This window comes from Acomys minous (assembly GCF_964271855.1).
Source record: "Acomys minous genome assembly, chromosome: 13".
NCBI classification, from domain to species: Eukaryota; Metazoa; Chordata; class Mammalia; order Rodentia; family Muridae; genus Acomys; species Acomys minous.
Window position 1 is genome coordinate 46,797,277 of NC_140495.1, and position 12,047 is coordinate 46,809,323.

The window sequence follows — 12,047 nt, forward strand, 5'->3', positions numbered from 1 at the left end:
AAAAAGTAATAAAGTCACTTCTAGAAAAACTGCTAAGAATTGATTTTCTTTGTTCTGACCCCCAAATGTTATAAATGTGTTGGATAATTTATTTTTATTAATCTTTTAATTTAGCATACAAAGTAATGGGGTTTCTGTGGCTTTTTTATAAAGGTTTTTTTTCTTATTCATTATATATGCTAATTAACTTGGCTTAACTTTTCTTCAAGGTGTGCATATTTTAAGGCATATTAATATACATACTTTATAAGAATTAATAATAAAATGAAATAAAGGCCTGTGTTTTGTTATAAGAAAAGCTTACTAATTAAAAACAAAACATTATGAAATTATTAATAAATTTTAAAGGCTTACTATTATATAGAGCATTTTAAATGAGAACACAAAAGGTTTAAAGACACATAGGAAAAAAATTCTGAAGATAGAATTCACAGAATTTGTTCAGTTAAAAGCATATGAGGAAAAGTGTGTGAAAAAAGACTTGGACGTGAAGTAAATACACACAAAGCAGTTGCTGGCATCTTGGTTGAGAATTAGGAAGTGAACCAGAAGAGCTGCCTGCCAGACATCTGCTTCTAGCTGTCTAGACTTACTACATTAAGCTAAAATCACGTTCATTTGCTTACTGAACGCAAGCTACAAGAGTGAGCAAGACTGAACAGTCAGAGAGCAACCGAGGCAGCTGAGGATGAAGAATTGGTATCATCAAGAACGGAGAAGCATACAGAAGAGATGCACGCAGTGGCTTCTCACCACGTTCCACACTCATGTCTGTGAGCCAGCTAGCGATTCTGTGCACTTGAAGATCAGACAGCAGCCCGAAGTTCAGAACTTACAGCAATCTCCCTGGAGAGAGGCAAATGCTGATGTCCAGGGCTAAGAAGGCTTACTATCCATGCAGGGCCAAACCCCCAGAGAAAGGGAAGGACAGAAAACTGAGCACAAGACTCCACTGGTATTTTCCCCCCGCCCAGAGTTTGGAAACTTGGTGTGTTCCATCTCATTCCCTGAGCAGGGTCTCTCACTTGATGCCAGAGCTCACCTCAAGGGCTGGGCTAGCCAACTTGTCAACTTACTCCAAAGATACCCTTTCCACCTTCCAAGTGCTGGGATGAAGGGTGTAACGCCATGCTACCCTGCCCACTCAGCATTTACATGGGCCCCAGGGATCTGACTTATTTCCCAGGCATAATTTACATAAATGTTAAAGGTTAGTGAAGAAAAGCGTCAAGTAGCACGGAGGCACCAAGAGTCTATTAAAACAAGTAGAGACTTCAGCAGCCCCACTATGCTAATCGAACGATCACAAAAGGTCCAGACTTCTCAGTGGGGAAAAGGAGCGTTGTCAACTGCCCCGGCTCTCTGTGGCTGACTCACTGTGAGATCTGGAGGGCTCTGCCCTTAAAATAAGAGCAAACATGAGAAAAACAACTGAGGACGCAGCCCTGTCCAAAGGCAGGTGTTCTCCCTCAGTGCTCTCTCCAATGGAAAAGCTTTGTGTATTTAATGTGTACAAGTGTTTTTGTACACCTGCTTGGAGAGGTGGCCCAGCAGTTAGGAGCACTGGCTGTTCTTGCGGTGGACATGGGTTAAGTTCCCAGATGGTTCACAGCCGTCTGTAAGTCCAGATCCAGGAGAAATGATGCCCTCCCCTGACCTCCATGGGTACCTGGAATGCATGCCATGCACAGACAAAATAGAAAAACACTTGTACACATTAAATACACAAAGCTTTTAAAGGCGGAAACAATTCTTCCTATTCAGCAATGTAACATCCAAACAAAAAAAATTTAGGACCTACCTCAACAGAGGACCCAAATGTCTAGAACCCAAGAGAAAACATAAATGTTAAATATAAGTTTTAACAGAAAATTTGAATCCAGAAGAATGAATTAAAAAGTATAGAACTGAGATAAAACTTAAAACATAGCAGATTGGATTAATGATAAATTATAAGCAACACGAAAGGCACAAAAATAACATGAAGGTAGGTTTACAAAGAATATCTATATATAAAGAGAGGCTACAAAACTGTATATTGTGCCCCCAAAATGGCAAAAGACATGAACAATGTATACAGTTAAGGCACAAAAACCTGAGTCCCTGAAACTGAGGAGGCAAGAGAAATGGTACAGCTAGTTACAAAACAATTACTGCATCAAAAAAAGAAGAAAACTCTCATTTGGTTGGATGGGTTGGTTTGGTTTGGTTTTTTGAGTCACAGTGTCTCTGTGTAGCCCTGGATATCCTGGAACTCACTCTGTCAGAACTGTGGCTGCCTCCCCCTCCCTCCTAAGGGCCACGATTAAAGGTGTGCAGCCCCACACCCAGCTAAAACCTACCTTAACCCAATAAAATAGGCCCCCAAACAATGAAACAAACAAAGAACAGTGTGAAAACAACTAAGGGGGCTGGAATCATAGCTCAGCAGTTAAGAGTATGCACTGCTCTCACAGGAGACCTGAGTTCAATTCTCAGCACCCACATCAGGTGGCTCAAAACTACTTGTAATTCTAGCTTCAGGAGACCCAGGGCCGCCTTCTAGCTCCAAGCCACTCTGCACTCACATATGCAAAGATAGCCATTATATATATATATGGGGTATATATATATATATATGCTATATATATATATATATGCTATATATATATAATATATATATATGCTAAAGAAGTACAATGCTTATCAACAAAATTTCAAAGTTTCTCCTTGAGATCAAGGACTAGACTTAGCCATGCTGCAATGTTGAAGACAGTCTTTAAAAGCTGGGCAACTACACTATTTGTTACCAAGACTTACTTAAAAGATAAAGTTTTAGAAGAGTAGGACATTAGCAGATACAGGTGTGCCAAGAGAACCAAGTCTGAAGATGGACTTTTCAATAAATTGCTCAAGATCTATTTGGCATCCTTGTTAAAAAAAAAAAATAGGGAGGGGGGCTGAAACTTACCCCCAAACTAGTCACAAAAGCCGAAGCAGGTAGCTCATAGGGTATATTTAAGATGATGAAGGTAAAACAGATTGCCTACAGGAGGTTGATGGGTCTACATAGCTCCATGGAAAAGAATTATGGGATGGTAGGGTAGATCTAGAGACTTAGCACAGGGGGTCTACAGTGGATGGGACTTTGAGTCTTGAGTAGGAGGGACTTGCAGAGTGGATGTTGGGTACTAAGCACATCATAGGAATGGACAGAGAGAGAAAGAGACTGGGTTAGTAAGAGGCATTCGATGAACCATGACTCTATAGAGGAACACAACTGCAAGATTTCTGGTCCTGAATCGCTCTCATCTGATGCTGTGGGAGGTCACGTGCTCGTTTCTTTGCAGGTGGTTTGAGCCTTTTGTCATGCAGTGGCTCGACGAGAATGAAGACGTGTCCGTGGAGTTCCTCCATGGGGCACTGGGAAGAGACAAGAAAGATGGAGTGAGTCCAGACGTGGCCGGGATTCAGTTACCCTCCTCACCTCCCAGCAAGTAGGAAATGTGGGCCTGGCTGATTTTTAGTTTAGTTTCATTTTAATTCCTCAGTGACCTAAACAGATTTAACACAATTTCAAAGAGCTGGAGGATCCAATTAAATAAAGAGGAGACAAGAGAAATCAATCATTTCTTTGCTGCCAAATTCTTCTCTGTTGTGTAAGTCTGACTCTACAAGAGCCCCAGGCTCATACAAGCTTATGTTTTCACGGGGCCCTCCAAAAGTAAGGTAGTAATGATGAGGAAAACACCCAACATTGACCTCTGACCTCTACATGCATGCACATAACATATACACACACACACAGATCCATGCTTTAGCAAAGGGCAGTACAGTCCCTTCATGGACCTCAACCAAGCCTTTCTGTCTAATTTATAGCTATCTCTTATGTATTGTTTTACATCTTAGAGATAGGCAGCAATATTTTCTCCTTCCTTAAAATTGGTGTGTTACCAAGGAGAGGTGTTTCGATTTGCTGTTGAGAGCAGATATCATGTAGCCCAAGTGGTGTTAGCCGAAGCTGGTCTCGAACTCCTGACCCTTCTGCCTTACCCTTTTGAGTGCTGGGCATACAGGTGTCACCACCATGTCTTGCCAAAGCTGATTGTTGAGGACACAATAGAGCAAGTCTCTGTAGTGTAGATGATCAGGTCAAGGAGGTCAGAGGACATGCCTGTGGATGATGAGGACGGTAGGTGATGATGACAATGACAAGGACAATAACAACTCTACCAAGTGTGGGAATCTTCCACCCATAACAACTTAAACCCATGAGAACATTCCCTTTCAGAAACTAGGAGTTTTTCTTTGAGCCTTTTACCCCAATTCCCTAAGCTTAGGCTTCAGTAAAACCCATCTGTTTCTCCCATCTCCGTCTCATGGTTGGGTTCCAAAGGGGTGGCAGGCTCTAGGACTTTATTTCTAAAGTTGACAGGCTACGGATCATTAGGGAGCGGTCCCCTCCTCACTGTGACCTTCAACCCCAGCCCAGGGGCCGGGTGTGAGAGGATCTGTCATTTAGAAACATAGTGAAGATCCCTTCCCTCCCTCCCTCCCTCCCTCGCTCAGACTACCTTTCTTCTCATCCTCAGTTCCAGCAGACGTCGGAGCATGCCCTCTTCTCTTGCTCAGTGGTCGATGTCTTCGCTCAGCTGAACCAAAGCTTTGAGATCATTAAGAAGCTGGAATGCCCCAACCCTGAAGCCTTGTCTCACTTAATGAGAAGATTTGCAAAGGTAGGTTGCATGGCGTGCATCCTCTCTGGAAGGAGCCAACCGAGTATCTCAGCTGTGCCCGAGGGTTGGGATTTGGTGCCGTTTTTGGATGCAGCTCCTGTTCTAGGTTTTCAAAACAGGGTAGTTGCATTCCGCTTAATTTTAGAGCGTGGCTACAAGCTTCTGTGGCCGACTGAGGGAAACGCTGGCCTGATCCTGCTCTGATGAGGTGAAGCCAGATGCTCACTGGGGAAGAGCTCTCTGATGGCCTTAGGTACTCACCTGGCTGCTGCTTTGAGGGCATTATTGTGAATAACAATAATCAATGACTCCAAAAACCTCGTAATGACAATGTTAAAACTTTACACCGTGACAGTTTTAAATGTAATCACCAAGCTATCAGAGAAGTCAAAAGAACATATACTTTCAGGGGTTCATGAATAAGAAAATAAGCTATTATCTTAATAAATAAACACAATTAAAATATGTCTTCTTAGAAAATTAGGAAATGCCAAGACCCACTATACATTGTGAAACATTTAAGGTCTTAGGACTGCTATAAGCAGCCGCAGAGTACTAGGGACCTTAAACAGCTGGCATGCCTTTTCCCACAGTTTGCAAGACTGATAGTTGAGGGTCTTTGGTTTCTTCGGAGACCCTGTAGCTTGCAGAAGGCTACCTTTCCAACATTCCCTCACGGGGCCTGCCCTCTGAGCTCCCTGGTGTCTGTGTATCCAGTTTTTTTCATCTTACAAGGACACCTGCCAATTACATTACCGTGTCTACCTTAGAGATATCTTTTGCTTTGTTTTGTGTTGTGTTTGGTTTTTGTTTTTTGTTTGTTTGTTTTGTTTTTGTTTTTGTTTTTGAGGCAGGGTTTCTCTGTGTAGCCTTGGCTGTCTTGAACTTGCTCTGTAGACCAGGCTGGCCTTGAACTCACTGCGATCCACCTGCCTCTGCCTCCCAAGTGCTGGGATTAAAGGCTGCACCACCACACCTGGTGCTAATTGCCTTCTTAAGGCCCCATCTCTAAACAAATTGAAGACATTCTATTTGGATATTTACCACAATTGGGGCTACTGATGATTGTTGCTTTTTAACTGTCAAGTTTTGACAAAACCACTTAGCTCATAACAGATGGGCCCACTGGGTGTGTGAATGCTTTTAACCATAATATGTCTGTAATGTAATTTGTCATAATTCCCAGAAGTGAAGTAAAGGTCCTCTGTGGATGGGAGGCTCAGCTCTGACCCTATCATTGGCCATTCCTCTCAGAAAAAAAAAGTTTACATTTTCTTCTAATTAGTAAAGTTGTCTTCTAGAAACCAGTATCTTCTGTCACTGTGTCAGAACAGATCACCCTGTGGTAACAATTACATCTATAAGCTCTATGATTCTCAGAGGCTTCCTTCTAGGTCAAGGAACAGCAGACAGCTTAGGTGACCCCAGAGAGGACCTATCCACTACTAGATGACTCAAGGGCTTCTTGCCTGAGAGGTCTAACAAGTGGAGAGCAAGGGTCTTGGGGAGTCACAAAGAGCTAAGCAGGAAATTAGCTGTACAGTGTGAAAAGACTTGAGAGATAGTCAAAATGGCTAGCTAACCGCTAGGACCCCATTAAGGATTCCAGGCGAGCTGTCAGCCAAGTTTTATAACAGTATTTATCTGCTATGAAGTGCGTTAAGCTCAAGTCTTTGTTGATTAGAATGACTAAGAAGCCGCCTGGCTTGTTAAGACACTAGCTAAGAATGATTTATTTGGGTCATTCCTAAAGAGGATTTTCCTAGTGGGTATAATTTCTTAATATGGTAAAAGTATGTATAACTATCCCTAAAATTATCAAAGCCCTTTCTTAACTAATAGCTAAACATCATATAGTTGCCTCTCAAGAAGAGCAAAGCTCAATCTTTAGGATGATAGTGTTTGAAGCAAGTTGTAGGGGAAGAAAGATAGTGCTGGGCCCTCAGCTCCCGCGTCACCCCCAGCAGCGCTGACCTGCCTGCGCTGAAAGTGACAAGAGACAGAGATCCACAAACGACGTTTGAAAAGAGGATGCACAGGAAAGCACATTGTCTAAGCAAGATGAAAAGGAATAGCATTCTATATGTCTCACAGAGGAACTGTAAGATTCAATTAAACAAAGCATTTTTAATCCCTAGAAAGTTGGGCATCCCTGTAAGTAATGTCCAATTCTTGACACAGGAAAATAATGTAACAACAGTGAAAAACATGTCCTGGAAACATAGCAATTAGCAGTTGGCACTGAAAAAGAAATTCTCTTTTGTGAGGATTATTTGAAAAACCATGTAAACTCTTAGTAACTCACATGGGGTCTTTCAATGAAATAAAAAATAAAAGGCTGAGACTATAAAAGTACACAAAACTTATTCAAATCCATTACCAATACAGCCTTTTAATCTACAATTTGCATCTTATGTAAAAGTTGATAAAAAATAGAATTATTTTGTTTCATTTTAACATAAGGTGCAGCCTTTAGTCTTAGAGATTATACTCTTCCTGGTCCCTTCCATCAAACTATAATGAAATAGCACATTGATTTAAAACACCTCTTTTGACAAGCAATGATGATGACATCCACTGACATTTCAGAAGATTTAGCGATCTAAGATGAGCTTCCAGGAAGAGAGTCCCTCTCACTAAAGTGTCTGCACAGCTTTATACAGTCCCCCCCCCTCCAAAAGATCTGGACGTTTCAGGATGGTGAACAGAGATGTGCAGAGTTAGCAAGGGTTTGTACAGAGAAGTTTGTAAGCTTGATGCATCAACACTGGATATTAATATGACTGCTCTACCTCTCTGGAAGAGTACAGGTTTTCCTTGGAATATGAGGGTTGGAGCCATGGCTCAGTGGATAAAATCACTGGCTGCTTCTTAGAGGACCCAGGTTCAAGTCCCAGCAGCCATGTGGCGGCTCACAACCTTCTATAACTCCAATTCCATTGAATCTAGACTCTGTGGGTACTGCACTTATGTGTGCACACATACATGGTGGCACACATCTCATATGTGAATACACATATGGTGGCACACACCTCATATGTGCATACATACATGATGGCAAACAGCTCATGTGTGCATACATACATGGTGGCATACAGCTCATGTGTGCATACATACATGGTGGCAAATAGCTCATGTCTGCCAGATGCTGGAGTTATATAACATGAGACACACACACACACACACACACACACACACACACAGAGAGAGAGAGAGAGAGACAGAGAGAGAGAGAGAGAGAGAGAGAGAGAGAGAGAGAGAGAGAGACAGAGACAGAGACAGAGAGACAGAGAGAGAGAGAGATTAGATAGATAGATGATAGATAGATAGATTTTCCTTGTGTTCTGAAACCTAATGCTAACTTAAAAAGTAGTGATGACAGTTCATCAAGAATAATGGTATACTAATCATTTTATTCACAACACCTCACTTATCTCTCTATAACCTTATGTGGTGCACACTATTATCCTCCCACATTTTTTGAGTGATGTGCTGACTGATATGGCATGGAGTGATACTTCTAACCATTGCTCATACTTCCTTCTCTCCCAGTGTGATCTGAAACCCATTGTTGAGTTGGGGAATAGATTCTCATCAGCTATTTCTACTCTTAAGGCCACGCGTAGGCATCTGTGGCAGAATAAATGGGAGATTTACCTTATGCAGGATGTATTGACATAGGTGGAGGAGGCAGTGACCTGGAGTCCCTGCTGCTGAGGCTGAACTGGTAGGAGAGTTAGGCAACACTTCCTCTCCTCAGAGAGTTAGTCAGCACTGGAAACATGATTAAGAGGCTTGGAGAGGCTAGCAAGCATGGGGACCTGAGTTATGGTTCCCAACACAGATGTTGAAAGTCAGCACCTGTGATCCTAGTGCTGGCCTGCTGAGACAGGGGGATTCACCGGTTCAGCGTGGCCTGTCAACCCAGTGGAGGGGAGCAACTGAGGAAAGTTCCCAATGTCAGCCTTTGGCTTACACACACACACACACACACACACACACACACACACACACTCACACACTCACACACTCACACACTCTGTGAATAAAGATAGCCTCTGAACAAGAATTTCCAACTTACAGATCCTAAGAGTAATGCAATAGATTGGCCTCCCAGGTATATTGACCTGATATTAACTCAGGAAATCATAGCAATTTGCTGGAAGTTGGTGGCTGGCCCCTTCGAATCCCAGAAGTGGCAGCATGCCATGAGGCCAGAGGACATTGTAATCATCTTGTTTGGTCCTTTAAATGTCACCGATTCTCACTTCACTGCCACTGCCATTAGCACTCCGTGTTTTTCAAGTCTGAAGCTCTTCTAGTGGCTGTCCTTCTGTGTCACTGAAGAACCCTCACCATCTGTGACTACTCCTTCATATAAACTCTATTTGATTATGAAATAAGATGCAGACATTTACCAGAGGCTGTCCCATGAGTATGCTTTCCCTCCGTCCCTCCCCTCCCCATTCCTCCCTATCCATTTGCTGTCACTGATTCTGTAGCCCAGAATGCTTTCGAGGTAGAACCTCTGTATGAGGCTTGCCTAGCGCCCCTTCCCCAAGCAGCTCCTCTCTGCGTGGTGACCTCCACCCTGCCACCTGCTCCTCTGAAGGTTGGCAGGCAACTTATTCCTCCGCTGGAAGTGGTTCGTTGAAAACAGAGGCTGCTGAGGGTGGCCCCAGAGGTGCCGATTGCAACAGAGCTGAGGCAGCATCTGTGAATTTGCATTTCCACGTTTGCAGGCAATGCCCGGTGACAGTGCCCAGAGCCACACTAGAGAAGCGATGATTTAGGAGGCATGCCCCAAGCAACTGCTAATTTGGAGTAAAGAAATAATGGCCAGCTTTGGCTTACTTTGGTGAATAAATTAGAGTGAAATGGGAGTTCACCTTTAAATGTGCATTGAAGATTTTCGTTAAAGTTTACTGGTGCAGTAGCCCAGACTCCCTAGGCAGGGCCTCTATAGCGGATCGCTACAGCCCCATGGGTATACGGTCTCTAGCCACACCTGATGTGACCCATGCTTTTCCTCGTCACAGCCTAGCCTGTCTTTTGACTGTTAGCATTGGTAGGCTAGTGAGCGTTAGAATCAGGGAGATACAGGTGGTGTGTTTCTCTGCAGTAGATCTGAGCAGCACACCATGGGAGGTTCAGTGAGAGCAACTATAGACGACCATATGGATCATTCTTTCTTCTCCAGAAAAACAAGTTAAAGTGGGCTACTGGACAAGTCACCTAGCAGCCATCGGGACTTCTAAATGACACTGAACTGTGTTTTTCTATCTACACCCCCCCCCACCAGCCCTATCCCCACCACATTCAGTGTGTCATATCTGAGATACAGCAAGCTGGAACATGAGGGCTATGGAGTATGTGTGTGTTGGGGGAGGGGGAGAGGGCGGTGCTTAGGGGACGGGACAAGATAATTGCTACAGTCTGCACTGTCATTAAGAAACTGCACGGGCACAGATGAGCGAACACTCCCAGGAAATCCCACAGTCGCTCAGCGTGGCATCCAGAGGGAAACATGAACAGCTTCACTCGGAAGGGACTTCTGCCTGATCAGCCGTCTGTTTCCCGGGATTTATTGATCTACTGCTTAATGAGATCTTCTGGTTTTTGAAGCCAAATTTCTCTTTAAACTGACTCTCGTTATCTTAGCTCCCTGCACTTCTGCAGAGCATCAGTCTCCTGCCGGCACATTATCCGTAATTCCAGCTTCTTATTGCGAACTTAAAAGTCAATAAAGCAAGTTTATAGTCAAATTTGGTGGATTCAGTCAGTGGGCTAAATATTCCTCCCTTAGCTTAAGTCTTCAGAATCTCTCTCCCAGTGAATTGTGAACCACTGGGGGAAATTTTTAAATATATTTTTCAGGTGTATGTGCATCTGTGTGTCATACTCAGTGTATGCGAATGTGAGTGCAAGTGCTTGCAGATGCCAGAAGGGGGTGTCAGATCCCGGAGAACTAGAGGTGTGGGTGTTTTGGAGTAGTCTGATGTCAGTGCTCAGAATGGAACTTGGGTCCTGTAGACCAGTGCACGCTTGTACCTTCTGAGTCATCTCTCTAGCCCAAAGAAATATATTTTAAAAAGAGATGGTTTGGATCTTTGACTTTCCTATAAACAAATGACATGTTTCAATCATTGCCGTTGTTTTATCTTTTCTAAGAAGGTGGATACCACAGTTGACATGTTGTTTCTACACAACTGTGAAAAGCTAAGAAATGCAAACTCTTCAGTATAATTCCACACAAGTATAATATGCTTAATTAACACAGTTGGTTCATTTTTCTATCTTCTCCATAATTAGTAGAAGAAGAGATCATACAGAGGCTCCCAAGAAGTTTTAGAGAAAGGAAGAAAATATCAAATTTTGGTAGAAACAGAAGTGAGTGGGCAAGATTTTTAGCAAATGATGGGTTATTAAATAACAGTAGATAAACAGAGCATTGCTGAATAACAGCAAGCAGGCAAGTGTACTGAGGCAAGAGTGGACTAGCCAGAAGTTGGGTTTCCACACTTTGACAGTAGCTTGTGATAGTATGCAGGGTGAGCCCTGTTACAGAAGGAATCACTGCTGAGTGGTGTTATGAGGACGCCCGCCCTCTCTTAGAAATGACCCAGAGTGAAATGGTGGAGAAAGCTAAGAAAACGGCCATTGCAGATAACTTTAATGTGATGGCGATGAGATGACAAAAGGGAGTTAGAAGCCAGAAACCCTAAGGGAGAACACCAAGCCCGCAGCATCCAGTGAGAAAAGTGGGGACGTGGCCGATATCATAACAGATTAAGTCCCTAAGCTGGGAGGAGGTTGCCACAGGACAGCCTGTGTATCTCCTAAGCAACGGTAGAGTAGATTGTGTTCTGATAGAACTGAGCTGTATTTGAAATGCTATTCAGACTCTGACAAACTGTCACATGCATGCAATGATTTGCGATTCCTCTTTGGACATGGGTATGGATCGAGCCCACCTAAGGTTCTCTTTCACTAAAGGGTTATGTTTGCCTGACTTAGCCTGGGTAGTGTTTCTGTGAGGTGCCACACGTAACTCGCTTAACTGAAGTGCACTGTGTGATATTTTCTCTCTCAGACCATCAACAAGGTTCTGGTCCAGTATGCTGCGATTGTATCCAGTGACTTCAGCTCCTACTGTGATAAGGAGACAGTGGTAAGCAGGACCCCGCCCTACCCTCACCCCCACTTGTGAGTGTCCTGAAATGGAGACTTGTGCTATCTAACACCAAGTAAGTAAGAAATGTCGTCAGTGTCTGTTCCATAGAGGGGTGACAAGAGCTGGGGATCTCAGGGCATCTGCCAACCTCTCCAGCC

The 12,047-nt window shown here is 43.4% G+C and overlaps 1 protein-coding gene across 1 annotated transcript in view; it reads left to right on the plus strand.

The window, feature by feature from the left end:
- The window catches only part of UNC13C (unc-13 homolog C), a 435,075-nt gene that overhangs the window by 331,334 nt on the left and 91,694 nt on the right, over positions 1-12,047 (plus strand). Inside the window, exons 20-22 of the mRNA XM_084752876.1 lie at positions 3,330-3,426; positions 4,572-4,715; positions 11,809-11,886. Coding sequence (XP_084609002.1) covers positions 3,330-3,426; positions 4,572-4,715; positions 11,809-11,886 — 319 coding nt within the window. The remainder of the gene's footprint in view (positions 1-3,329; positions 3,427-4,571; positions 4,716-11,808; positions 11,887-12,047) is intronic.